Below are 25,306 nucleotides of genomic sequence, written 5' to 3'. Positions count from 1 at the left end.
TCCCAGCGTTCCAAGCGTGGCACGCCGACCACGCCGCTCCTGGATTGGCGGAGCGGTCCTGCATGCGTGACTACACCTACCATCAGGCTCCGGGGGCAGGCTACTGCTCATTGTAAGGGTGTCCCACTGCTCTCCCGATTGCAAACCGTTCTCCCTTTGCATTTAATTTTCTCCTGCGACAATACCGCTGTGCTCTCCAATGGTTCGTGTCGTAGGGTAACTCTAGGTCCCCTCGTTCTGTCTCCCCAGCTGATGCCTCCGTAAGCCTCCTTTCCCTGTCTCCTCTGACGGCCATCGCGGAGCAGCAGCCATTGTGAAGATCCAGATTCGGGGAAGCCCTCATGCACAGCCACAGGACCCAAGAGCACGGGGATGCGACAAGGAGGAGCAGGCCGAGGGCCTGTGCACAGGTGAGGGAGAGTACCTTGGAGGCGGGCGTAGCAGGGACCGGGGGAATGCATGTCAGCATCGGATGCTCTCGGAACACGAACGATAGATATACAATACACCAAGAGAGATGCACTCGGAGACTTCGTGGACGTGTCAATATCAGAATGTGTTATTCTCAACAGAGGTGACTTCCTAATTGAGCGCTAGGTTATCGCCCTTGCGACCTGCAAGTTCCCAAAGGAAATGGGCACAAGTCCTATAAAATGAAGTGGGGGGATTGATAGTATGCAATGACCTCGTGACGTCACGTCTGAACGTGTCCCGGTGTCTGAAATTTACACCGGGACACGTTCAGCATATTTCTGTGGGGCCCAGCTTCTTGGCAGGGGGGACGGCGTCCACACTGTGAAAAGAGTGGGGGCACGCCGTCCACCCGCGTGGACCTCCGACTCGAGCCCTGGCACGGAGCGAATTATCACTAAAAACAAAACATCCCTTTGGTTTCTCTTTTTTTATGCACACCACATGTCAGGCGGGCAACTAGAGCCAAATTTCGGGGGTGGGGGGGGGGGGAAATATTTCGGGGGTGGGGGGGCTAATTCTTCCAACCATAGACAGAGTGCCTGTAAGAAGGGGTGAAAACACAACAAAAGCCTAATTTACAAGTAAATGGTCTTTTAAATACCTGTTAAGTACTCTGCTGCGGCTGCAATTAGATGGTCCCGCAAAGCTGTGTCAGCCCGGGCTGAAATACACGAGGAGGGGGGAGGGGGGGGGGGGCTGAAGCCCTGTGAGCCCAATGGGTGTCACGCGCCTGTCCCACGTATACCATTTCCAATCATGCCACACTCTTCTAGCACTAATCATAACTCAAGAATACAATGTCAAAAAAGTCATAAATCTTTTTGTCTATGTTAAAAAACTAGGATCAATTGATTAAAAATATTTCTCTTCAGAAATCTCATGACACAAGTATTAAAAACATGTATAAGCTATTTGTCACAGGGCAACAAATTGCATACGTAGGGAGAAACACATATAATGTGTATAAATAAAATAATCACAAAAACTCAAACAAATGTATAAAAAAGAATGCCTTGGTTAGCGTAGATACACACTTGGAGACAAATATCAAACAGGTGCTTTGCATAGTATTTAGTATACACGTTGGTACTTGTATTCAGCACCAGATGTTGTTGCAAGTTCTCTAGTGAGGCCACCTACTTTGGGACCAAGAGTTATTTTATCAAAAAGTTGATAGACACAGAAGCGACGCGTTTCGGTGGTATAATGATAGTGTTCCACCTCCTTCAGGCTAACAAATGAATTGTCTAAATTTCCCCACGATTAATCAGTTTCATGGGTGAGTCAAAGGAGGAAATAATCTCTCCAAATCGGCTGGCCAGATATCTAGTAGTAGTACATTGGCTGAGCAACTTTCAATGCAGGGGTAAGGATCAATCACCCTCATTTTTGTTGGAAGTTGTATATCAAAGATTCCGGATTATCAATATTGTCCTGAAACATGGATTGTATTTATCTCAAGCCTTTTCTTCGTTAAAACCCTGCTTGCTCGATTGAGCATATACAATCCCCAGGAACTACAGTGGATACCCCACTTTGGATGAATATATCTGCACTTGGGTGTTCACTTTTCACCGGGACTCTGGCGTCTCCTGGTCTACTCCGGGGTTCTTCAAAATGTAAACGCGAATTATTACATTTGCGTAGCGTTTACTAACTGTGGGGCCACTGATGTTGACTTCATGGGTAACAGACTACACTGTAGGATGCATGATTGATATTTTGTTGCCTTTGTTTTGACCCTGTGTGGGAAATGTTTCCTTGGCATGTGTGATCACCACCGAGGTGCGGTTATCATGTTATGGGACACAGTACGTAGCTGTTTGGTGGATGAAGAAAGGTGAGAGAAAGGCGCACAGTAAATGATTATTAGTAAGCTGGTAGACTTGAACACATCTCCACGTCCCTTTATGGTATTTTGTAGTCTCGTTGTCCTTTCAGGTTACCGCACGGGGTGTGCTTTCGGAGATTTTTACTTAAAGGTTTGTGATCCTGAGTAGGCATAGATTGGATTGGAGGGAGTGATCTGCATTGAGGGACTCTAATTCTATATATGGTTGTCATTGTGAGATGTCAAGAAGCAGTTATAATATGTAGCTAGTTGGAACCACCCATCATAGACTTTGAGGTGATGCAGTTATCGGAAATTTTCATGTTTTCATCTCTTTTCTGAAGTGTTATGCTCCTGAATTCCTGTCATCTTGGTAGTAAGTGAGATCCAGAGCTTGGCGTCCTGTACTGTGGAAGGAGTGCCTCCTATGGAGTTCTTATAGTAAGGTGGTATGATGACCGTGGGGAAGATTGGAGTGCAGTGCCCTATTTTGTTTGTGTTGCTTGAATTAAAATGTAGATATTTTGGCTTTTACTGGGGAAACTTTGTGGACGATGCATATTGCCTTGAACATTATACACGTAGCAACAAGTGGCTGCTGAAGTGATTGAAGAACTGGAGTCATGTGTTCTCTTGAGTGAAGGTGGAGCAGGAGTCTTGCAGCATCATTTTGGATAGGTTGTCCTTTGCATATGATGAAACTGGGATGCCAAGGGATAAGCTGTTGTCATAGTCCAGTTTGAAGAATGCAAGTGTGAAGATAGCTCGTAGCTGTTGTTGGTGTCCAAAGTACAGGAAGTTGCGTTGTAGTGTTTATATTGTGTAGTAGCTGCTCTTTTTGACCTTGTTGATGTAATATCTAGGCTACTTCAGAAACAATGGTTCCCAGTAGGCTTCTTGCTTCTCTTGATGATGTTGGGGCGGTCATGAGTTCTTGGGTCATATAGCAGTAGGCTGGTGTATTAGCCACTGTTCACAGGTCATTATCTATTTTGCGGTGTTGAGCTATGATAGCGCGCAGAGTTACCTGCTCAATTACCATACTCACCTGGGCCCATAATCATACACACTTTGATCAGGTAACCCTGCTTTACCGTCCGCCTATCAGGATTATTATTTACTTTAGGACTTATACCTGTACACTTTGACTTGCCATCCTTGTCACTTGTACCTAGATTCCTAAGGGATCGAATAGAGTGTTAGAATAATAATTATAAAATAACATTTACCTGCATAAAATAACCACAGACTCGAGGGAAGAGTTCAAACTTTTTATCTATGCAAAGTTTTAAAAGTCAGAGTCCATAAAATAGCAGTTAAAGCCTTTTCAATTAGGAGAATAATAACACATGCAATGATGTGTAGAAGTATTACGAGATTTCTTTTAGACATTGATACCTGGGAAGGGTGAGAAAGGGAAACGATACAATGACATACCCACACAGAATTATATTTACCTAGAATGGTGTGAAGACCAACCCTGGCCACTGGCTGGGATAAAGAGACAGGACTCCCAAGAGTTTCAGGTGTCAACAAGACAGGCAGATGCAGGTCAGGACAGGTACCCTCCGCTAAGTGCAACGCCAGCGTCGCACCCCTCTCTGCGGCTAACAGTCGGACCGCAATTGGGTTTTTCGATAATTCTCCTCTAGGAACACCACAATTCTTCTGACCGAGTGCTCCGCCAGCACCTCTGCTCGATCTCCTATAGCGTGCGTTGGGTCAGTGACAGGTTAGCTATTTGGACAAGTCAGACAATCGAACTAGCTAAGCCTACCTTAGTTATACCATTTTCAGGGCAATGTACCACCCCTCCCAATGTTGCAAATTCATGAATTCCCTTGGTTTGATTGGTCAGAAAGCGAGGAGAGGTCATCACACCATACCAGTAATTTAGATCAATGTGCCTGCCTGTAATTTACTTTCCCATGATTTTATTCCACCCAACATTACTGTAGCAAAAGATATACAATTTTATAACAATTTGCATTTTCTTCTTCCTCTGGAGAGTTCACGGGGTGAAGTTCCCAGGCGCATCGCAAGCAAGACTGTCACAGGCACAGGTTCAATGCCATGCCTTGAGGACTCTTGAAATTCTGGCACATGCGTAATATGGGTTTCAATATGGCGTTACAATCCCTCGTCCAGGCCCAAATACGAGCTAGTAGCAAAGTTAAAGAGAGACAATTTAGAATGCAAGAATAAATGAATGCACTGTGTACCACTTGTCTCTTCTCTATTCCCATTATTTGATTTTAACTATAGCATTAATAGTTAAGCAAAACGAACACGGTTTAGTTAAATCAGCAGCAGGTGCTTTAGTATGTAAAACATGAAGCAGCCATCTTTTATACTAGTGCGCAGCTGCAAAGAATTCCCACCAAAGCAGAGGCACGTCACACCACTTGAGTGTGGCAGACGCCTGCGCAGTAAAGATCCAGCGTTTTTGGCAGCCATTTTAATGCATTAGAGTTATTGTTAGTAAAAGCACGTAGGTAGGCTTCCCCTAGATACTAAAAGTATTGTGTAGTGTAAATATTAGTATGACAAACATATTGATTAATACATTAAAGGTTATTTCGAGAGGACTGAGTCCAAGCAAGTCTCTTTACGTATGAAACCTTGCTCCATCAATCCCCTCCTTGATGGTATTCTATACCATCACTAATTACAGAAACAGATGCCAACTTTGAACAATTTCCCAATTCCATTTCTTCAAACACTCGATTAGGTCTTTTCTCATTATTCATTTGGAAGTTTTTCACTTTCTTATGAATTTCCATTTAACTCTTCAAGCTCAATTTTATCAAAATTTCTCTTCTTTCCTTTCTTGTTTATTATATATTTCTTTTTGTTTCTGCAATACTTACACCAAATCATTATACCTAAAATCAGTAGGGCTACTCCAGATATTGGCATCAGTATTCTACCTACAATACTCTTCCCTACGTTAGAAAACCAACTAGCTATAGAGGAGAGACCATTAGTTAGTCTCTGCCATGCACTATCAACCTCCAGTGGTTTCATTTCTAAGTTCAAGTTCAATAATTTATATAGCGCGCTACTCACCCAGAGGGTCTCAAGGCGCTCGAGTAAGGGTGGGTGTTTTAGTGCATCATTTATCGACTAGCCAAGTTTTAAGCTGCTTTCTGAAGGAGAGGTGGTTCTGTGTGAGGCGGAGGTGGGTGGGGAGGGAATTACAAGTTTTGGCCGCTATATAGGAGAAAGATCTTCCTCCCATGGTGGATCTAGTGATGCGCGGGATTGTGGCTAGAGCTTGATTGGATGAACGTAGTTGGCGGGTGGGTGTGTAGAAGGATAGTCGTTTGTTGAGGCATTCGGGTCCTAGGAGGTAGAGGGCGTTGGGTGCGTGGGTGAGGAGACAAAACGTTATTCTTTTGTTGACGGGAAGCCAGTGAAGATCTTTCAGATGACCGGAAATGTGAGCTTGACGGGGGATGTCCAGTATGAGTCTGGCTGAGGCGTTTTGGATGCACTGGAGTTTTTTCTGTAGTTTGGTTGTGGTTCCGGCGTAAAGGGTATTTCCATAGTCTAGTCGGCTGGTGACCAGTGCGTGGGTGACTGTCTTTCTTGTTTCGGTGGGGATCAAGCGGAAGACTTTTTTGAGCATGCGTGGGATGTTGAAACATGATGAAGAGACGGCGTTGACTTGTCTGCTCATCGATAGGGAGGAGTCTAGGATGAAGCCTAGGTTACGTGCATGGTCTGTAGGTGTGGGTGCTGTGCCCAGGGCCTGTGGCCACCATGAGTCGTCCCATGCAGAGGGGGATGATCCTAAGATGAGGACTTACGTTTTGTCCGAGTTAAGTTTCAAACTACTGTTCTTCATCCATTCGGCTACTTCTTTCATTCCTTCGTGTAGATTGGTTTTGGCGGTGTTAGAATCTTTGGTGAGGGAGAGGATTAGCTGGGTGTCGTCAGCGTAGGAGATGATGTTGAGGTTGTGTTGACGCGCGATGGATGCGAGAGGACTCTTGTACACATTGAAGAGGGTAGGACTAAGTGATGATCCTTGTGGTACTCCGCAGATGACTTCGGTTGCCTCTGATTTGAATGGGGGGAGGCGGACTCTCTGAGTTCTTCCGGCGAGGAACGAGATGATCCAGTCCAAAGCTTTTCCTTGTATTCCGACGCTGCTGAGGTGCTGTATGAGGGTGTTATGACAGACTGTGTCAAAGGCAGCGGAGAAGTCAAGTAGGATGAGGGCAACTGTTTCTCCGTTGTCCAGTATCGATCGGATGTCGTCTGTAGCAGCGATAAGGGCCGTTTCGGTGCTGTGTTTGGCTCGGAAGCCGGATTGTGAGGGGTCAAGTGAATTGTTGGATTCAAGGAATGCGGCGAGCTGACTATTGACGGCTTTCTCAATGACTTTGGCCGGGAAGGGGAGGAGTGAGATGGGGCGGTAGATCTTGAGTTCTGAGGGGTCCGCTGTGGGTTTCTTCAGGAGGGCGCTGAGTTCGGCATGTTTCAAACTTTCTGGGAAGGTGGCGGAGTCGAAGGAGCAGTTGATGACATCGCGGAGAAGGGGTGCGATGATTGAGTCTGCTTTGTTGAAAATGTAATGTGGACATGGGTCAGTTGGCGATCCTGAGTGGATGGAGTTCATCAGACGGATGGTGTCTTCAGTCGTGATTGGGTTCCAGGCGCCAAGGTTGTGAGATTGTTGTTTTGGTTCGGCGGTGGGTGGAGTGGGTTGATCTGCGGGCAGGTTTCCAAAGCTGTTATGAATGTCGGCGATTTTGTTGTAGAAGAAGGAGGATAGGGAGTCGCAGAGGTCTTGGGAGGGAGTGATGTCGTTGGTGCCGGCGGTGGGGTTGGTAAATTCTCTGACGATGTTGAATAATTCTTTGCTGTTGTGGGTGTTGTTGTCGAGTCGATCCTTGAATGCTGATTTCTTGGTGAATCGGATCAGTTGGTGGTGTTTGCGGGTGGCGTCCTTGAGGGTGGTCCGGTTCCAATGGTTGGGTTTTTTCTCCAGGTTTTCTTGAGGGTACGACATACCTTTTTGGATTTCTTAAGGTCATCGTTGAACCAAGGGGCCTTATTGCTACCTTGTTTGATTTGGTGGTTTTTCAAGGGTGCTAATTCGTTAGCGCTGTGGATGATCCTTTGTGTGAGTTTGGTGGCGGCTTGGTTTGGGTCCGATGATATGGTGGGGGGGTTTTGGAGAAGCGAAGCGAAGATTTGGTCGGTGGTGATTTTGTTCCAGTTTCTTCGAGGAATAGGTTGTGGTGGGATGTGGGTCGTGGTCTTTTTGTAGCTGAAGTGTACGCAGCTGTGGTCCGTCCAATGGTGGGCCGTGGTGTGATCGAAGGAGATGTGTTTGCTGGAGGTGAAGATGGGGTCGAGCGTGTGTCCGGCAAGGTGGGTGGGGGTGTCAACAAGTTGTTTGAGTCCGAGATTAGTCATGTTGTCCAGGAGGGTGGTGGTGTTGTTATCGTTATTCTTTTCCAGGTGGAAGTTGCGGTCTCCCAGTAGAATGTAGTTCTCGGAGGTGAGGGCATGTGGGGTGATGAAGTCGGTGATGTCTTCATTAAATTGTGTGCGGGATCGTGGTGGTCTATAGATGAGGGTGCCTCTGAGTGTGGTCCTCGGGTCGGTGTGGATCTGGAAGTGAAGGTGTTCGGCGGTTGTGAGGTTGTCTTCGGAGCTGATCGAGATTCGGATGGTGTTCTTATGCACGATAGCGATGCCTCCTCCTGTTTGGATGGTGCGGTCTTTACGGATGATCTTGTAAATGTCCGGGATGGCTATGGCGATGTCGGGTGCTGATGAGTAATATTTTTAGCGTACTTCCCAATTTCAACGCTTTCATCAGGATGTACGTGCAGCAATGTTGCGTTTTCGGCATTCTACAGACTCTGCCCTCTTTTGCTAATAATATATCAAGAGCAAATCAATTTTGTAAAACCATTGATCTTCCGCAACCAATTCAGTATTGATCATCAGAAATCCTCCATCAGTGTCAATCGATCCACCACTGTTGATAATTTACAAATTCTTTGAGTATTCAGAACCACTCCCACTGAGGGTATCAATTGAAAGTGGTGGGTCGTAACACAATAATCGTACTGCAATGTTGCAAGTGAACGTAGCGAGCGAGCTCAAAACACCTATGGGGGTTTCGGGGGGGTTAACCAGGTGAATGGAGGCATTAAAAAGTGCCAGATTCACCGTGTATGCTTCGTCTTCCTCCACTTCACATGCACAAGCAAACACCAGCACTGTTCCTTCCTGAGAGTGACGTGCACCACCCCTTGCAATCATCTGAAAGACGTGACAACAGCTGTCTGAGTCACACTTTCTTCCTGTCCAGCTGAGCCATCGCAGCCGGATCTACAAATGCACGTCACACAGGTCGGGGCTGCCTGGAACACGCAGCAATTGCACAACTCGACCAAAGTCTCTGCCTTGTCACAGCTTAGTTTAACTGTGAAGAGCTCAGTCAAACGGTGATTGCTCACAGTCAGTCTCTGTGAACTCAGAAGCGCCCACCCAGTTGCCTAGCAAAGAACCTGGGCGTTGGCAGCCTCTCGTTTATGTCTCAGGACTCAATCAATCAATCAGTGACACTTATAAAGCGCGCTACATACCCGTAGGGTCTCAAGGCGCTGGGGGGGGGGGGTGTGGGGGGGGGGGGGGGAGCCGCTACTGCTCGAACAGCCAGGTCTTCAGCTTCTTCCTGAAGGAGAGGTGGTCTTGGGTCAGGCGCAGGTCGGTCGGGAGGGAGTTCCAGGTCTTGGCGGCCAGGTAGGAGAAGGACCTTCCTCCTGTAGTCGCTCTTCGGATGCGGGGGACGGCGGCGAGGGCGTGGTTGGCTGATCGGAGGTGGCGTTTGGGAGCGTAGAAGTTGACTCGGCTGTTGAGGTAGCTCGGGCCTTGGTCGTGTAGGGCTTTGTGTGCGTGGGTGAGGAGGCGGAAGGTGATTCTTTTGTTGACGGGGAGCCAGTGAAGGTCTCTCAGATGTCCGGAGATGTGGCTGGTTCGTGGGATGTCGAGGATGAGTCTGGCTGAGGCGTTCTGGATCCGCTGGAGTCTCTTCTGGAGCTTGGCGGTGGTACCGGCGTAGAGGGCGTTGCCGTAGTCCAGTCGGCTGGTGACGAGGGCCTGGGTGACGGTCTTCCTGGTCTCGGTGGGGATCCACCAGAAGATCTTCCGTAGCATGCGTAGGATGTTGAAGCATGCCGAGGAGACGTTGTTGACTTGCCTGGTCATGGAGAGGGAGGAGTCCAGGATGAAGCCCAGGTTGCGTGCATGGTCTGTCGGTTTGGGTGCGGTGCCCAGGGCGGGAGGCCACCAGGAGTCGTCCCAGGCAGAGGGAGAGGAGCCCAGGATGAGGACCTCCGTCTTGTCCGAGTTCAGTTTCAGGCGGCTGGTCGTCATCCACTCGGCTACCTCTTTCATCCCTTCGTGCAGGTTGGCTCTGGCGGCGGCGGGGTCGTTGGTCAGGGAGAGGATCAGCTGGGTGTCGTCGGCGTAGGAGATTATGCTGAGGTTGTGTTTGCGTACGATGGCTGCGAGGGGGCTCATGTAGACGTTGAAGAGGGTGGGGCTCAGAGATGATCCTTGGGGGACGCCGCAGATGACTTCGGTGGCCTCTGACTTGTACGGTGGTAGGCGGACTCTCTGTGTTCTCCCGTCGAGGAAGGAGATGATCCATTCCAGCGCCTTGTCCTGGATTCCGACGTTGCTGAGGCGCCGTACTAGGGTGCGGTGGCAGACCGTGTCGAATGCCGCGGAGAGGTCTAGGAGGATGAGGGCCGCTGTTTCTCCGTTGTCCATCAGGGCTCGGATGTCATCGGTGGCGGCGATGAGGGCGGTCTCGGTGCTGTGGTTGGCTCGGAAGCCGGACTGTGAGGGGTCGAGGGATCCGTTCGTCTCGAGGAAAGCGGCCATCTGCTTGTTGACGGTCTTCTCGATGACTTTGGCTGGAAACGGGAGGAGCGAGATGGGGCGGTAATTCTTGAGGTCGGTGGGGTCCGCTGTTGGTTTCTTGAGTAGAGCGCTGAGTTCGGCGTGTTTCCAGCTCTCGGGGAAGATGGTGGTGTCGAAGGATGTGTTGATGATGTCTCGCAGGTGGGGTGCGATGACAGCGTCGGCCTTGTTGAAGACGTGGTGAGGGCAGGGGTCGGTCGGTGATCCGGAGTGGATGGAGTTCATCGTGCGGATGGTGTCTTCGGTGCTGATCGGGGTCCAGGCGTGGAGGGTGGTGGTAGGGGGTGGTTGTTCGGTCATGGTGTGCGTTGGTTGGTTGTTGAAGCTGTTGTGTATGTCCGCGATCTTGTTGTGGAAGTATGAAGCCAGGGAGTTGCAGAGGTCTTGCGATGGGGTGATGTCGTTGTTTCCTGCGCTGGGGTTGGAAAGCTCTTTCACGATGTTGAAGAGTTCCTTGCAGTTGTGTGCGTTGTTGTCCAGCCGGTCCTTGAATGCTGTTTTCTTGGCGGCGCGGATCAGCTGGTGGTGTTTCCGGGTGGCAAGTTTGAAGGAGGTCCTGTTGTCCGGTGTCGGTTCCCTTCTCCAGACTTTCTCGAGGGCTCGGCAGTTCTTCTTGGAGCTCTTGAGTTCGTCGGTGAACCATGGGGCTTTCTTGCTGCCGGGTCTGCTGGGCGGGGTCCTCAGTGGGGCGAGTTCGTCCGCGCAGTTGCTGATCCACTTCGTGAGGTTGTCGGCGGCCTGGCTGGGGTTCGCTGAGCTGGCAGGAGGGTGCTGGCTCAGGGAGGTGGCGAGCTGGTCTGCTGTGATCTTGTTCCAGCTTCTGCGGGCGGCCTGTTGCTGGTGGTGGTGGGTCGTTGTTTTCTTGAAGGTGAAGTGGACGCAGCTGTGGTCCGTCCATTGAAGCTCTGTGGCGTGGCTGAAGTCGATGTCCTTGCTGGATGAGAAGACAGCGTCGAGTGTGTGTCCGGCGAGGTGGGTGGGGGTGGACACCAGTTGCTTGAGTCCCAGGTTGGCGAGGTTGTCGAGCAGGGTGCTGGTGTTGCGGTCGTTGTTGTTCTCCAGATGGAAGTTGAGGTCTCCCAGGAGGATGTAGTCAGCGGAGGGGAGGTCATGTGGGCTGACGAAGTCGGCGATGTCCTCGCTGAATTGTGTGCGTGGTCCAGGGGGTCGGTAGATCAGGGTGCCTCTGAGGGTGGTGTTCGGGTTGGTGTGGATCTGGAAATGCAGGTGTTCGGCGGTGGTCAGGGAGTTGTCGGTGCTGGTCGTGAGACGGATGGTGCTCCTGTGGATGATGGCGATGCCTCCTCCCATCTGGTTGGCGTTTCGGTCCCTCCGGACGATCTTGTAGCCCTCTGGGATGGCGATGGCGATGTCGGGAGCTGAAGAGGCGTTCATCCAGGTCTCCGTGAGGAAGGCAACGTCTGGAGCTGTGGTGTCGAGGAGGTTCCAGAGTTCGATGGCATGTCTGTGGACGGAGCGGGTGTTGAGCAGGATGCACTTGAGGTGGGTGCTGCTGGTGTTCGGCTTGGTGGGTGCTGGTGCGAGGCAGGTCCGGATGCAGGTGAACTTGCAGGCATGGCAGCTGAAGGGTCCGTGGGTACGTCGTGGAGAGGCTTGATGGCATTCTGGGAGTCGGCCGGTGTTGAGAGCGGTGAGGGTGGCGGCGGAGTACGTCAGGCGGGTCGGTCGGGGTCTTCGTTGGCCAGGGGTCCTGGCGCTGGTCGCGATACGGGCGCAGACGGGCTTACCTTTGGCGCGCCTTCGGCGCACAATCGGCGCGCCTGCTGCGCGTGACCGCTGCGCGTTCGCACGGTCGCCATTTAAGGCGAAGTGCGCGGGTGGGCGGAGCAGCTGGGAGGCGGGAGCGGGGAGGGTACAGAATAGAAAAAGGGGCGGGGAAAAGCGGCGGTGGCGGGAAGGGAGGGCGGAGGGCGGCGAGGTAGGCGGACAACAAGGAAGGAAACCACAACACGGGGGAAATAAAAATTAAACAGAACGGGCACAAATTCTCGACAAAACAAGGAAAAAACCAAAGTTATACAAAACAGGCACAAATGTTAGACAAAACAAGGGCAAAAACAACCGCAGCGGCGCCAGCCGGCAATCGGCAAAACGAGGCAGCAGCGAGGCAGAGGGCAGGCAAGGGGCACACGCAGCAGCTGGTGGCCGTGCGGCGCGGGGGTGTCCCACAAGTGCTGACACAAATGAAAAGCGTTTTTAGTGGCTTTGTGGGGTTCACTGCTGCCATCGCTGGCTGCGTTAACTTGTGGTGAGGTGCTGTAATACCAACACACTTTTTAAAGAGCCATCGTTTCATGTCCTTATTTTGTAGTGCAGAATAAAATGCTTGTTCATTATGACCCGAAGGTCAGAGGCCTGGCACTGGAAAAAATGCCCTGTAATGAGCCAGGCATATCATAGGAATCCTGCAGGCACATGTACCCAGGCTTTTCATATCTTGGGCAAAGGTGAAGGCTGCCTGCAACTGGGATCTGTAGAAAACGAATAGTTTGCATTATATAATTTTCATAGCGCCTCATACCCATGTAGAGACTAGAAAGCATTTGTAGTGCTGAAGGAGAAGTGTGCTAAGTATACTGTGCTGTTTGGCCTGTTGAGGGTTCATAGAGCGACCCCTGTAGGAAGAGTCTGTCTGGCAGTGGGCACGAGGCTTGGCAGTGCTGCAAAGGTGTCACCTCGACTGCTAGTTGCGCCGAAGCACACAGAGAAGTGTTAGATGTATGAGAGTACACTTACATACTGCATGCAGTTGCCAGCTTCAAAGCGACATCATTTGTTGTGCGTGATTGATCGGTGGTGCGTGGGCATGTAGAGACCTAGGTGAGAAGAGTTTGGATGCTCTTTGTTGGACAGGAGGGGGCTCCAAACGTGCTATGTGTGCAGTTTATTGCAGCTCTTAGGAGGATGGAGAAAAGCAGAGCCACGTGCGAGAGTTCTTTAGCAGAAGAGGTGATTAGAAGAGACCTCACACCCGCAAAATTTTCAAAATAACAACAAAATACAAAACTATACACTATCTGGTCAAAGTTCAAAGCAGTCATTTACTTGGAATAAAGGCTCATATTTCCAGAGTTGAAACAATTTCTCCTATTCTCTAATTCATAAGTGTAATTCAACAGTTTCTATTCTCCAGACTTGTGTTGGAAGGGAGCGCTGATTGTATTCTGTTTACTGCACTGCTGAACCAAGCAAAGAACGGCTATGTGTAGTTTATGTAAAGGACCATTACTTGAATGTGTGCACTTTACATAAAGGAAAGAAGACAAACACTGTGTCAGAGGCACACACATGTTGACATGTTCATTTCCGGAATTTAAAAAGCACGCGTTGCCGAGACAAGCAATGGCAAGACTGTGCGCTTCCCTCCAAGGAGCAACATGGAAAATGTTGTGACCGTACCTGCTTTATTTGACATATTTGGTAATTGCTTTCACTTATTTATAGAGTTATTTTTAATAGCGCTAAACATGCCGCAGGGGCGTTGTAGCGCTGTACAGCAAGTACAGTTCATACAGTTTGGGAGGGGCCCAGGAGGGATAAAATTAGAGTAGGGTATGAACTGGATGAGCAGGGGAGGGGACGCAACCAGCAACTTAAAGAAACAGTATAGCTCGGCACTGAAAAACTGCTTTATTCACAGAGGTTGTTTGTCGGTAAATATTAATCATTTATACTTCCCGTGCCGGGGAGTTATGAAAACTGCCATGGCTTAAGGCTATGACGTATCCTTACACACAGAGGCAGGGTGGAACCTGCGAGCAGCCTTAGCAGGCTGGCAGTGGTACATGATTCAAAACTCGGGTGCAACCGAACAGCACACTCGTAGTTTGCTACTGGGAACAAATATTCAGTTGTGGCTTAACATTCTAACACAATAACATGTTATCATCTTAGCACATTATAACATTTACAAATTGCTTTGTTCAGCAACCTCACTGGGCGCTATCAAACAACCGAGAGGTGCAGAGAAAGCCAAGGGAGTCCCACGGAAAGTTTCAGGCAAAACACACGTGCATCCACATATTAATGCATTCAAAACCTAGCTGTACACCTTCAATTCGATCAGCATTCAGCAATAATGTATAAATAAATCTGTGCTGCCTCTGCATAACTGTTGAAGTAGAGCGCAGGACCCAGAAGCAAACAGGAACAGCTGCAACGTCACTGCAGTGTGCCAACCCCTCTACTGATGCTGCTCCAGCAGCTCCGCCAGGATTGGATGGAGGGCAGGGATATTCCCTGCCCATTAGGAGACCGAGGGGCTGCGGCATCAAACCCTCGGTCTCCTAATGTGCAGCCTAGAGTGCGCATGTTCGGGCTGACCATAAAAATGATCAGCCCAAAAAATGAACATGCGCAGTATTGCTGGGACTGCAACTGCGCTTCCTGCTGGCCTGTCTCTCAACTCCCTGAGTGCTGCTGCAGCCTCGCCCCCACCCCAGCGTCCCTTTTTAGGTCTCGCCTGTCGATGCGCATGCGCATCGAGCAAGCGAGACTATGGGGGCTCATCGACTCTTTATCTAACTTGCAAGGAATCGTGGCGATTCCTTGCAGTGCCCGTGACTTTTAAGGTCAATGCGCATGCGCATTAAGCTTATGCGCATGCGCATTGACCTTAAAAGTCACGGGCGCGTGCATGTCCGTCTTTGTTTACCCGCTCCGCCCCCTCCCGCCGTGTCGCCTTGCCTACTCTCTTCCACAGCCTCCCCCAGCTCCGCCCCCTCACTACTTGATTGCACGGCCGCTAGGCCGTGCCTCCCCTACTCTCCTCCCCCCTCCTCCTCTCCTCCCTTGTTGCGATTGTCGTTATGGCTCAATTTTCCCGCGACTTTACTCCTGCCGCCTGTATTGTTGGTTCTGGTTCATAAATAAATAACGTTTCAAAAACAGAAGGAGTGAACAACCAACAGAGGTGCAGGGTGCACTCAGAGGTATTGATTAAGGAGCAGCAGCGCCATTTCTGTAACACCAAACTATGTGGAAGGAGTCGGTCAGGAAGGAGGCAGAGCTACAATGTCCGCCCAGTCACCAGAGTTTGTTATGATGGAGCCCTTTTTAGCCTTAAATTGAAATGCATCGGAAATAAGAAATTTATGTCAGAAAAAAATGTGCCGACATTTGCAAATTACCCGTAATCGCTTAATCGGACTGCATATATTCCTGCATTCATATAATGGCTAATAATTTCACTCGACATTCCAGCTTGATGGGTGACACCCGGGTGCGACCCTCTTCGTTAATTGCTTCTGAGCAGAAAGTTCATTCTTGCCATCCACTACGTTCGATTGGCCACGAGGCCGCATGCGCAGTTGATTGCCACAGTGGTCTCGGGGGACTCGTGATCATTGCACCTGTCCCAGTCGGACATGTCCAGACGTTCCCGGCAGGCAGGGTAGGCAGCGCATTGCTTCGAGTGGGCGGGACTCAATCCCGGGCTAACAAGCACTGGGGCCATGAGCAATTTACTTGACAATATTCTATGGCTAATGACTGAATAAAGGCAAATTAGGCTCAGCAGAGTCGGGTGCTCTGCACAAGTGCCACAAGAATTATTAGCCACACTTAGCAGCTCTTGAGGTCAGAGGCAGCTCGGGGAGCCCCTCTCCAAATGAAGTGAGAACGTGCAGCCATTTCACAGGGAGTTTAAACGAAATTAAAATGAGCGTCAGCAAATTGCTCTGAATTTTAGACGTCCCATCATCCATCATAGGATTCTGCTGAAGGAGGATTTTATTTGTCTGCATCGAACGATTACGCGTCTTCGGTGACAGTGTGTGGTCTTCTGCATGTCAATGTTCTTCATATCCATGTGCTGTTTGATCTGCTCTTTCTATCCGCACCACACCTCACCCTCACCCCCTCAACACCTCACCCCCTCACCCTCACTCGCCCTCACCCTCAAACACTCACCCTCAACACCTCACACCCTCACCCTCAAATCCTCACCCTCAACACCTCAACCTCACTCACTCTCAACACCTCACCCTCACTCACTCACCCTCAACACCTCACCCTCACTCACTCACACTCAATCACCCTCAACACCTCACCCTCAACACCTCACCCTCAACACCTCACCCTCAACACCTCACCCTCAACACCTCACCCTCAACACCTCACCCTCAACACCTCACCCTCAACACCTCACCCTCAACACCTCACCCTCAACACCTCACCCTCAACACCTCACCCTCAACACCTCACCCTCAACACCTCACCCTCAACACCTCACCCTCAACACCTCACCCTCAACACCTCACCCTCAACACCTCACCCTCAACACCTCACCCTCAACACCTCACCCTCAACACCTCACCCTCAACACCTCACCCTCGACACCTCACCCTCGACACCTCACCCTCGACACCTCACCCTCGACACCTCACCCTCGACACCTCACCCTCGACACCTCACCCTCGACACCTCACCCTCGACACCTCACCCTCGACACCTCACCCTCGACACCTCACCCTCGACACCTCACCCTCGACACCTCACCCTCGACACCTCACCCTCGACACCTCACCCTCGACACCTCACCCTCGACACCTCACCCTCGACACCTCACCCTCGACACCTCACCCTCGACACCTCACCCTCGACACCTCACCCTCGACACCTCACCCTCGACACCTCACCCTCGACACCTCACCCTCGACACCTCACCCTCGACACCTCACCCTCGACACCTCACCCTCGACACCTCACCCTCGACACCTCACCCTCGACACCTCACCCTCGACACCTCACCCTCGACACCTCACCCTCGACACCTCACCCTCGACACCTCACCCTCGACACCTCACCCTCGACACCTCACCCTCGACACCTCACCCTCGACACCTCACCCTCGACACCTCACCCTCGACACCTCACCCTCGACACCTCACCCTCGACACCTCACCCTCGACACCTCACCCTCGACACCTCACCCTCGACACCTCACCCTCGACACCTCACCCTCGACACCTCACCCTCGACACCTCACCCTCGACACCTCACCCTCGACACCTCACCCTCGACACCTCACCCTCGACACCTCACCCTCGACACCTCACCCTCGACACCTCACCCTCGACACCTCACCCTCGACACCTCACCCTCGACACCTCACCCTCGACACCTCACCCTCGACACCTCACCCTCGACACCTCACCCTCGACACCTCACCCTCGACACCTCACCCTCGACACCTCACCCTCGACACCTCACCCTCGACACCTCACCCTCGACACCTCACCCTCGACACCTCACCCTCGACACCTCACCCTCGACACCTCACCCTCGACACCTCACCCTCGACACCTCACCCTCGACACCTCACCCTCGACACCTCACCCTCGACCCCTCACTCACCCTCGACCCCTCACTCACCCTCGACCCCTCACTCACCCTCGACCCCTCACTCACCCTCGACCCCTCACTCACCCTCGACCCCTCACTCACCCTCGACCCCTCACTCACCCTCGACCCCTCACTCACCCTCGACTCATCCTCGACACCTCACTCACCCTCGACCCCTCACTCACCCTCGACTCATCCTCGACACCTCACTCACCCTCGACCCCTCACTCACCCTCGACTCATCCTCGACACCTCACTCACCCTCGACCCCTCACTCACCCTCGACTCATCCTCGACACCTCACTCACCCTCGACCCCTCACTCACCCTCGACTCATCCTCGACACCTCACTCACCCTCGACCCCTCACTCACCCTCGACTCATCCTCGACACCTCACTCACCCTCGACCCCTCACTCACCCTCGACTCATCCTCAACACCTCACTCACCCTCGACCCCTCACTCACCCTCGACTCATCCTCAACACCTCACTCACCCTCGACCCCTCACTCACCCTCGACTCATCCTCAACACCTCACTCACCCTCGACCCCTCACTCACCCTCGACTCATCCTCAACACCTCACTCACCCTCGACCCCTCACTCACCCTCGACCCCTCACTCACCCTCGACCCCTCACTCACCCTCGACCCCTCACTCACCCTCGACCCCTCACTCACCCTCGACTCATCCTCAACACCTCACTCACCCTCGACCCCTCACTCACCCTCGACTCATCCTCAACACCTCACTCACCCTCGACCCCTCACTCACCCTCGACTCATCCTCAACACCTCACTCACCCTCGACTCATCCTCACTCACCCTCGACTCATCCTCAACACCTCACCCTCAACACCTCACTCACCCTCGACTCATCCTCAACACCTCACTCACCCTCGACTCATCCTCACTCACCCTCGACTCATCCTCAACACCTCACCCTCAACACCTCACTCACCCTCGACCCCTCACTCACCCTCGACTCATCCTCAACACCTCACCCTCAACACCTCACTCACCCTCGACCCCTCACTCACCCTCGACTCATCCTCAACACCTCACCCTCAACACCTCACTCACCCTCGACCCCTCACTCACCCTCGACTCATCCTCAACACCTCACCCTCAACACCTCACTCACCCTCGACCCCTCACTCACCCTCGACTCATCCTCAACACCTCACCCTCGACTCATCCTCAACACCTCACCCTCAACACCTCACTCACCCTCGACTCATCCTCAACACCTCACCCTCAACACCTCACTCACCCTCGACTCATCCTCAACACCTCACCCTCAACACCTCACTCACCCTCGACTCATCCTCAACACCTCACCCTCAACACCTCACTCACCCTCGACTCATCCTCAACACCTCACCCTCAACACCTCACTCACCCTCGACTCATCCTCAACACCTCACTCACCCTCGACCCCTCACTCACCCTCGACTCATCCTCAACACCTCACTCACCCTCGACCCCTCACTCACCCTCGACTCATCCTCAACACCTCACTCACCCTCGACCCCTCACTCACCCTCGACTCATCCTCAACACCTCACTCACCCTCGACCCCTCACTCACCCTCGACCCCTCACTCACCCTCGACTCATCCTCAACACCTCACTCACCCTCGACCCCTCACTCACCCTCGACTCACCCTCGACCCCTCACTCACCCTCGACCCCTCACTCACCCTCGACCCCTCACTCACCCTCGACCCCTCACTCACCCTCGACCCCTCACTCACCCTCGACTCATCCTCAACACCTCACTCACCCTCGACCCCTCACTCACCCTCGACTCATCCTCAACACCTCACTCACCCTCGACCCCTCACTCACCCTCGACTCATCCTCAACACCTCACTCACCCTCGACCCCTCACTCACCCTCGACTCATCCTCAACACCTCACCCTCAACACCTCACTCACCCTCGACTCATCCTCAACACCTCACCCTCAACACCTCACTCACCCTCGACCCCTCACTCACCCTCGACTCATCCTCAACACCTCACCCTCAACACCTCACTCACCCTCGACCCCTCACTCACCCTCGACTCATCCTCAACACCTCACCCTCAACACCTCACTCACCCTCGACCCCTCACTCACCCTCGACTCATCCTCAACACCTCACCCTCAACACCTCACTCACCCTCGACCCCTCACTCACGACTCATCCTCAACACCTCACCCTCAACACCTCACTCACCCTCGACCCCTCACTCACCCTCGACTCATCCTCAACACCTCACCCTCAACACCTCACTCACCCTCGACCCCTCACTCACCCTCGACTCATCCTCAACACCTCACCCTCAACACCTCACTCACCCTCGACCCCTCACTCACCCTCAACACCTCACTCACACTCAACTCCTCACTCACCCCCACCCTCACTCACCCTCAACACCTCACCCTCACACAGTGCAATAGGTCTCGCAGGATTTTTAGTTAAAGCTTTTACATTTGCTTATTGCTTTTTTGATTTGTAATTCTTTTGCATTGCCTACAAAAAAATAAAATGCAAAAGATTTACAACAAAAAACCTATAAACAATTCTAAAAGCACTAACTCTAATGCTGCGAGACCTATTGCATTTCTAATGCTTGTTCTACTTCTCCAACGGAGAGGCTAATTCCAATCAGGACTGGAGTCCTGAGTGGGATTTAGCGTCGGAGAAGTAGAATGATGAATTAGGAGCTGTGGCATTAGTGGAGCAACGCCCCAACGCCCCCAATGGACGGACCGCCACTGCTAAATATATCACCTACAATTTCAGCAAAACTTGCTCTTCTATTTTGTGTTATTCCATTATTTGCTTAATTGCTTCCAGTGATTCTTTTTACATGATATACTTTTGGGAATACTATTCCGAAATAGCAACTCCCGTACCAGTGATCAGGCAATTTTTTTTTATCTGTGTTTAGTGAACTATAAGCTTGTTGCTTTACCTACCTGAATCTAATCTTAAACAGCGTCCTTCGTGACGGCTGCAACGACCCCCAGCTCGCCTCCCCGGCGACGCACAGGCCACGCCCACTTTTAAGGCCACGCCCCCTCTGTGACTTCACTTAAAAGCGCACGCGCTGTGCGCCGCTTCCAGAAGTGCCAGAGCTCCGCAGGCAGACGCCGGGAGACACGATCATTTTAAAAGCTTGTGAATCTGTTTTTTATCTGTGTTTAGTGAACTATAAGCTTGTTGCTTTACCTACCTGAATCTAATCTTAAACAGCGTCCTTCGTGACGGCTGCAACGACCCCCAGCTCGCCTCCCCGGCGACGCACAGGCCACGCCCACTTTTAAGGCCACGCCCCCTCTGTGACTTCACTTAAAAGCGCACGCGCTGTGCGCCGCTTCCAGAAGTGCCAGAGCTCCGCAGGCAGACGCCGGGAGACACGATCATTTTAAAAGCTTGTGAATCTGTTTTTTATCTGTGTTTAGTGAACTATAAGCTTGTTGCTTTACCTACCTGAATCTAATCTTAAACAGCGTCCTTCGTGACGGCTGCAACGACCCCCAGCTCGCCTCCCCGGCGACGCACAGGCCACGCCCACTTTTAAGGCCACGCCCTCCCCCGCCCATATCATGTGTTGCCACCGGAAGCGCAGCGGACGAGCGCAGCGGACGAGCGCAGCGGGAGCGCCGTTTGCGCGCCGAAGGCGCGCCTAAGGCAAGCCCGTCTGCGCCCGTCCGCGGCAGTCCGGGGCTCGGGGCCAGACCCCCTGGTCCACACCCCCCAGATAACCGATACGATAAAGAGGAGCTCCTCAACCTTCGCAACAAATACTTTAAGGTATGTGAGCACAGTATTGATCTCAGCATACGCAGTCCCACAAACCCCTGTGAACACTGTGGTTTCACCCTCAATAAGCATCCTATAGCAAGCACGCCCAACGACAACGCCCGACCAAAGCACAGTAGGAAAATCAGTGGCGCGCTGCTTAACTGTCGTTCTCTCAAAAAACACAAACTTGAAGTATTCGACCTTATAATAGACAACAAATGGGACATACTATGCCTCACTGAAACTTGGTTGGACAAGGACTCAGACCCTGAAGTCAGGGAGGCTCTTCCCCCTGGCTATGCAATTTGCAGGCAGGATAGACCTAAGGGAAGGGGAGGTGGCATTGCCATAATCTATAGAGTCAATATGACATGCTCCCTCGAACCAGCTAATATAAAAGACAGCGAAACAGGAGCTTTCTCCATCGGTATCGACAAAAACACGGTCATCAAAGGCCTATTAATCTATAGACCCCCGGGAGGTAGCAGAAACTTCGCGGAAAGTCTCATCCAGAACGCTACCCCATTGGCCATGAGATACAGGAAGTTCCTTGTATTAGGGGATCTTAATCTCCACTTCGAAGACCTCAACAATTCAGCTGCTCAAGAATTGCGTCAAGAGCTGCAATCCATACAATTAGAAACAGCCTCCTTCCTCCCGACCCATCGACAGGGGCACCAACTTGACCCCATCTGTAGTAATTTGGAGGATCTGAAGCAGGACCCTCCCATTCCTTTGCTGTGGACCGACCACTTCCTAGTCCCCTTTCACTTCCTAGTCAAGACTCACCATAAACAAACCCACCATAGTGCTAATAAACAACAAAGGAAATGGGCCCGTTTTTCCATGGACTCTTTTGAATATCACTTCCTACTGAATGGGTCCCCCACAGACTTAGGAGAAGATGTTGACAAGGCTTGCATGGCCCTGGACGGACACATCACTAAAGCCCTAAACATCACTGCCCCTTGGGCCAATAAGGGCCCGGAGCGGCAAACTAAAACTGCACCTTGGTTCAGCACAGCTCTTAGAGAAACCAAGGCAGCCTGCAAGAGGCTTGAACGCGCCTGGAGAAAGAACTATTTACCAGAGGCAAGAGATGTGTACAAAGCTAGCATGAAAAAATACCACTTCCAAATTAGGAAAACCAAAGCGACCTTCTATGCTGACCGTATAGATAGTGCTAACTGCTCATCCAAGGAGCTCTTTAGGATCTATAATTAATATAATTAATTGTCTTTGTGCGCTTCAGCTATATCTATTGCTTTCATTGTTAGAAAATATTCACCCATAAAACGTGTTGAGTCTCTAGTAGTAAAGACAGGGTTCATATTTCTACGGAGGGGAACTTCAGAAAATACTACATCTAAATCAGAATAGTAATACTGTAACTTTCCAGTTCTGTAAAATAGACTAGCTAAAATACTACATGAGATACCATATGTCTGGGGTAAATGGTGATATGTAACCCCTTCTGCTACTGATGTGGGCAATTTCATGCACACATAACAATCACTAATTTCCATAATTTCTACATAGTCTACTAACAGGTTAGCAAATACATTTGTCTGTTCTATTTTTAGCTCTACTATAGTGTAATTCTACCTCTTCCGGTGCTTCTAAATCTACTCTGTTTTGTGTAAAGCTATCTACCCTTTCAAGTGTATCTACCTTTTCATGTAAATCAGTGTCATTTTGTCTATTCTCACTCATTATTTACGGTATAGCTACTGTCAGTCCTAACCATGCGATGATTACTATCAATATACTACAGGTGCATATTCTATAGCATGTTTTTACACCATTTCTTTTCGGTTTTCTGACAATATTATAATCAGTAATTTCTGACTAAGGAGACGTAACCCCTCTTTGTAACTTTTACACAGTCTATAACCTGTGTATTTCCTTTCAGGTTGGTCTCACTTCTTCGTCTATCTGATCAATTCATTCGTCATCACTTTCGTCACTTATTTCTAAGTTTTCGAAGTCTTCAAGGATAACATAGGCCATTCAGTGCCTTTGAATTTGTTATTCAGTCTTTGCAGTCGTGGACTTATCCTTCTTGGATTTTCTGTGGATGGTCCTGCATGGCTGGTTATTTCATTTACTTGTTCTGGCTCTTCATTTATTTTTTTAAGGCTAAATGTTAGTCTCTTTTAGCTGGTACTGTGCTTTGACTTTCTTCAGATGCTCTTTTATTCTTCATTCAGCTGTGGCTCATTTTGTTCATTGTTTTATTCCGAATTCCTCTCCGTCTGACCATGTCCAGGGCTTATTTTTGATATTTCAGCCTGGATGTGTTCTTCAAGACTAATCTGACCGTGTTCAGGAATTTGCTGAATTTGACTTTGACTCTGACTTGATTCACCTTCTTCTTCCTGAACACTTTTTTTCTACACCGATCTGGTCCTGCTCAGGTCTTTTAATCTCTTGATTGTCTTCCGCCTGAACTTTTGCACTAGTTCCTGTCTGTCCCTTCTCAGACTCAGGAGTTATTGTAGGTGTTTCGGATGTCTGAGTGTATTGATCTACCCTTATCTGATCTTCCTCAGAAGTAATATTGGCTTTGATTTCTGTGATCTGAGTGTGTTCTTCTATTCTTGTCTCATTCTCACTATCTCTCTGTCTATCTAGATAGGTTTGACTTCTGGTTCTTATGATCTCTTCAGGTATGTTGACTACTGGAATCCATTCATCCTCACTGGTGCTCGGTTGTTCTTCATCAGCTACTTCAGGATCGATTTCTTGAGACCATTCAGCTTTTACTTCATCAGGTTCTGTCACACTTTTAGTGTGACTGGGGTGGATTCAGTTTGGAATTCCCTTGCACTTTACAGCTGTGGTGGCAACCAATATTACTTATGTGAGAAGTTAGCCTGGCATATGATGTCCACTAGTTCTAGTGGGAAACTTGCACCAGTCTAATCGACCCTTATTGATGGTGGCTGTAAAGTCAACCTTATAGACCAGCTATCCTAGTGGTAGCATGGATCAGCAGTCATAGGCTAAGACTTCAGAGAGCATGTGAAGCAAGCTGTTTTACCAATTATAATCCCTTGAATACCAAATGAAAGGACACCACACAAGGTATATATCAAATATATATGTATTTATTCTAAACACAACCCCCCTGCACTCTTTATGAGGTCCGAGGTAAAAGCACAATAAAAGTTACTTAATTAGCATACGATAAGTTGGACAATATACAGTACTGTCCTAGGGGCCTTACAAACCATATACTAAAATAGTGGTATAAGAACCACGACCGAAATAGTAAGTAGGCCTAGGGCCTAGGGAATCGATGGGGCTACACTAGACAACCAAAGGTTCGGAAGTAGGAGACCCACGGGAGATGCGTGCGGTGTCTAAACACAGTCCCGAGTTAGCATTGACTTATAATGGGAAACTTAAAAGTTACAGTTTAAGGGCACTTCCGGATGGACTACGACAAAACCCCTTTAGACTAGGACACTTTGAGAGTCAAGACCCACGGGAGCACCGGAGTACTCGTGTTACTCACCCAGGGAAGCCGGGTGCATAGGTGCCTTTTGGTGTCGGGTTTCGTCGATGTTTTCTATGGAGATCTGCAAAAAAGTGCTTGAGGCGACCAGAAGAAAAGTGTCCGGGTGGATCGAAGATCTAAAGAACCTGAAAGCAGAGGGGACAGAGTCTGGGTCACTAGCCAGTGACCAGGAATGAACCAGGTGATGTTGCGATGATCTCAGGTGAAGCTTGTCTCTGCAGCCACGAGGACCAGGAGGTGTTGACGACGACCAGGAGCTGGATTCGAGCTGTCCCACGAAGGATCTAGTTGACTGCGGTGTCGGTATCCGGATTGGACCCAACAAGCCTTGGCAAACGCAATCCACACTGGAAGTGAAGA

The 25,306-nt window shown here is 50.4% G+C and overlaps 1 protein-coding gene across 1 annotated transcript in view; it reads left to right on the top strand.

The window, feature by feature from the left end:
* Positions 1–204: 204 nt before the first annotated feature.
* Positions 205–25,306, top strand: part of LOC147685005 (uncharacterized) — a 713,619-nt gene continuing 688,517 nt past the window's right edge. The window contains exon 1 of the mRNA XM_086939748.1: positions 205–410. Within this exon, the coding sequence (XP_086795874.1) occupies positions 342–410 (69 nt within the window). The 5' untranslated portion in view covers positions 205–341. The remainder of the gene's footprint in view (positions 411–25,306) is intronic.

This window comes from Lissotriton vulgaris, chromosome 10 (assembly GCF_964263255.1).
Source record: "Lissotriton vulgaris chromosome 10, aLisVul1.2, whole genome shotgun sequence".
NCBI lineage: Eukaryota > Metazoa > Chordata > Amphibia > Caudata > Salamandridae > Lissotriton > Lissotriton vulgaris.
This window is presented reverse-complemented; position numbering and strand designations above follow the sequence as displayed.